Source organism: Mus pahari, chromosome 14, assembly GCF_900095145.1.
Source record: "Mus pahari chromosome 14, PAHARI_EIJ_v1.1, whole genome shotgun sequence".
In the NCBI taxonomy this organism is placed as follows: domain Eukaryota; kingdom Metazoa; phylum Chordata; class Mammalia; order Rodentia; family Muridae; genus Mus; species Mus pahari.
The window spans coordinates 73653508-73657058 of NC_034603.1; the positions used below are offsets into that span (position 1 = coordinate 73653508).

Here is a 3551-nt window from a genome sequence, read left to right on the forward strand (position 1 = left end):
AGAGAGAGAGAGAGAGAGAAAGAAAGAAAGAAAGAAAGAAAGAAAGAAAGAAAGAAAGAAAGAAAGAAAGAAAGAAAGAAAGAAAACAATTCTGATGGAATTCCATGGGACAGATTTCTGTCATTGAAGGAAGTCACAGTTTCCTTCTTGACCTGGTCATTCATTTCTCCCTTCTTTTCCTGACATGGAAACCAGATGTTCAGCATTCCCCTTTGAAAACCCTCCTGAGTACTGAAGATGCTGAAGAGGAAGGTATTTAGTGAACTCCATCAGTGCTGCGTGTCTCACAGGACTCCAGTGCACAAAAGGGCTCTGGACTATCGAGGACCGCCATACTTCCTAGCATAAGGACTGAGCTGTGTCTCTCCTCCACAGACTGCTTGCCATCCATCCCTTTGTGATAATCTGTCCTCCCTGAGTAAGCTCTTTACGGGTCTGTCTATGCTTTCGGATTCTGGGGATAAACCCAGGGCCTCACAATGCAAAGCAAGGAGAGATCAACCACTGAGTTACACCCCCTGCTCTCTGAAGGTGGTGCGTGCATACATGTATATAAGTATGCATATATGCATATATATGCATGTATATATTGTTTGAGACTGAGTGTCTATATGGAGCACAGGACCATCTCATGTTTGGAATCATTTGGTCTCTCTGGTGTTAGGATGGCAGGTGTGGACCCACCTACCATGCTGGGGTTTTCTGAGTAGCTGTGTGCCTCATTCTTCTTTTTATTAGAAAAAAAAAGATTCGTTTTGGTTTTGCTTGGTTTACTTTTGTGTATGTGTGCACATAGGCATGTACATATGCACATGTGTGTGCTGGTACCCAAGGAGGTCAGAGGAGGATGTTGGATACCAGGGAGCTGGACTGAGAGGCAGTTGTGAGCCTGATGTGTTTTCGAAGCTGAACTCTGGTCAGTCTGAACACTCAGCCATCCCTCTAGCCCCTGGTTCTTCCTGATTGATTACTTTGGAATTGCCTTTCGATCGCTGCTGGGATGGGGGGAGGGCGGGGTGATGTTTTCCTCTGAGAGCACTGAGAACTGGCGGTTGTCCTCTTCGGAATCTGGGAGCACTGGGCTTGCCTGGCCTCCTTGTATCTCAGGCAGAATTCTCCTTAGTGTAAATGCATGGACCCTATAAAGTGCTGTTTTAAGCATCTTACAGATCAGTGGTTCTCAATCTTCCTAACCCTTTAATACAGTTCCTCATGTGCAATGACCTTCCCCAACCATAAAATCATTTTTATTGCTACTTCATAACCGTTATGGATCGTAATGCAAATATTTATGTTTTCCCATGGTCAGGCAGAGATTCCCCACATCTCCCAGTACCTGGGATGACCGTGATGGTTTTCAGGGCCCGCAGCACACGGAAGGTCCTCAGGGCTGAGATGTTGCCCAAGTCCACAAACTCTGTCACATACCTGAGTGAGAAATTGAGGTGGGGCATGTCAGAGCTGGGACCGAAATCAAGTGTCTCTGGGTTCAGAATGAGGATTCCTAAAGAATGTCTTGCAATTGGGATTATCACAAGGAGAGGAGGGTGGGGTCACCTAACCCCCAAAGGTCCTGTTTTAGCCCAAGAGTTGGGAAGAACAGTCCTGGGTTTTACTGCTAGAGAATGGAAGGACAAGGACATCCCTGGTCACCCACTGGCTGTGGAGCTCTGAGTCAGGCTGCCCCCTAAGGTGTACGTAGCTCGAGGAGAGGACACTGGCCTCTGAGAACGCCCTATATCATGTGGCTCAGTAGGCACAAATGATCAATAGCCCCCGCCACCTGTCAATGCCTGCTTTGGTGCATTGGCCCTCTTGCAGCTCCCACCCCAGCCTCTGGTCCTGCTCACGCCATTGTGATGACACTGAAGTCCAGCCAGTTCCAGGGGTCTCGGAGGAATGTGAAGTCATCGATGCAGAAGCCTCGGGCCAGCATCTTAATGAGGGACTCAAAGGTGTAGATCCCTGTGAAGGTGTACCTGGAGAGAAGAGGGCCAGTCAGGACCAAGTATGCCACCTGGGTGTGTGTGTGTGTGTGTGTGTGTGTGTGTGTGTGTGTGTGTACCTGTGAAGGTGTACCTGGAGAGAAGAGGGCCAGTCAGGACCAAGTATGCCACCTGTCTGTGTGTGTGTGTGTGTGTGTGTGTACCTGTGAAGGTGTACCTGGAGAGAAGAGGGCCGGTCAGGACCAAGTATGCCACCTGGGTGTGTGTGTGTGTACCTGGACAGAAGAGGGCCAGTCAGGGCTGAGTATGCCGTGTGTGTGTGTGTGTGTGTGTGTGTGTGTGTGTGTGTGTGTACCTGGCAACTGTGGGCACTAGGGAAGGGGAAGGACCAAGATAGCATAAGGCTACCCAGAGCTGGAGACATCTGTGAGGGAGAGAGCATGCCCAGCCACCTTAGCTTAAGGGGTTGTGTCACAGGGACAATGTGTCTCCCCTGAAAGATAGAAGCAGTGCCACTCTGAACACTGAGTGCAGACCTGGGGGAGGGAATTTGGGGGGACACACACTTACTCCACGTCCTTGGACCAAGAAGGTGGGTTGCTCATGGTCATGAACACGCAGTTGGTCAAGATGGTGATCATAATGAACATGCTGAACAGCGTGGGGGGCGGGTCAAGGAAAGAGAGGGAGCAGCTGGGAAGAGGAGGGCACAGGAAGCTCTCCTGCCCACCCCTAACCTCCCCACCTCTCCCACGTAGGCAGGATATGCGTGGATGAGCACCTTGATAGCCACCCGCCGGACAATGCTGAAGGGGCTCAGCATGTAGAGGGCAGGGGTGGCGGAGAATCGGAAGATGGCCTTTCCTTTGTTGAGCACAATGAAGGTCTGAGGCAGGGAGAGAAACTATGAGCCTGGCAGACAGATGGATGGAAGGATGGACGGATGGATGGATGGATGGACGGATGGACAGACAGACAGACGGATGGATGGACAGACAGACAGGGAGCCCTCCCACACACGGACCTTCTTGTCACTGTAGTAAGGGTCCAGGTCCTCCAGGGGGATGCCAATGACTTCAGGTGGGGGGTCCCCATAGATGAGTGGGAGGTTCTTGCCAGCTTCCAGGTCACTGCGTGGCTTCCGCTCAGGCTCCTCAATCTCCATTTGCTTGTTTCGCTGCAGCCGGGCCTCCTCCTCCATTGCCCGCTGCTCTATTGCTGCCAGGGACTCTGGGGTGAAGGGGCGCAGGCAGTGGGGACCCGGGGGGACCAGGGAGGGCAGAGATGAGCTGGCCATCCTTGCATTCTGGGTTCAGGGGCCAGAGGGTGGTAGGCAAAGACGGAGCAGCTACAGCCCTTAGTCCTTGGGTTTTGAGTGGTCACCAACACCCTGGGTCTACTGTGTACCCCTCACTCTCCCAGGAGTTGGGTCAGGGAGGTGGGTGTCCTGGTCTTGTTGGGGCTGAGAGATGTGCCTGCAAGACCTGAGTGTGCTGATGCACAGGACACTGGGCACGGAGCATCCCCCCCCAACCCCAGGCCCCACGTTGTTCTCTTCTCAGCAATAGGTTCCGCCACCTTCAGGATCAACAGAAAGCAAACCAG

At 52.1% G+C, this 3551-nt stretch overlaps 1 protein-coding gene across 1 annotated transcript in view; it reads right to left on the reverse strand.

Moving 5' to 3' along the window:
• Scn4a (sodium voltage-gated channel alpha subunit 4) overlaps window positions 1-3243 on the reverse strand; it is a 30525-nt gene extending 27282 nt beyond the window's left edge. The window contains exons 1-5 of the mRNA XM_021213681.1: window positions 2971-3243; window positions 2714-2832; window positions 2517-2606; window positions 1851-1979; window positions 1337-1428 (exon numbers count right to left, since the gene is read on the reverse strand). Coding sequence (XP_021069340.1) covers window positions 1337-1428; window positions 1851-1979; window positions 2517-2606; window positions 2714-2832; window positions 2971-3243 — 703 coding nt within the window. The remainder of the gene's footprint in view (window positions 1-1336; window positions 1429-1850; window positions 1980-2516; window positions 2607-2713; window positions 2833-2970) is intronic.
• Between the last annotated feature and the right edge of the window lie 308 nt (window positions 3244-3551).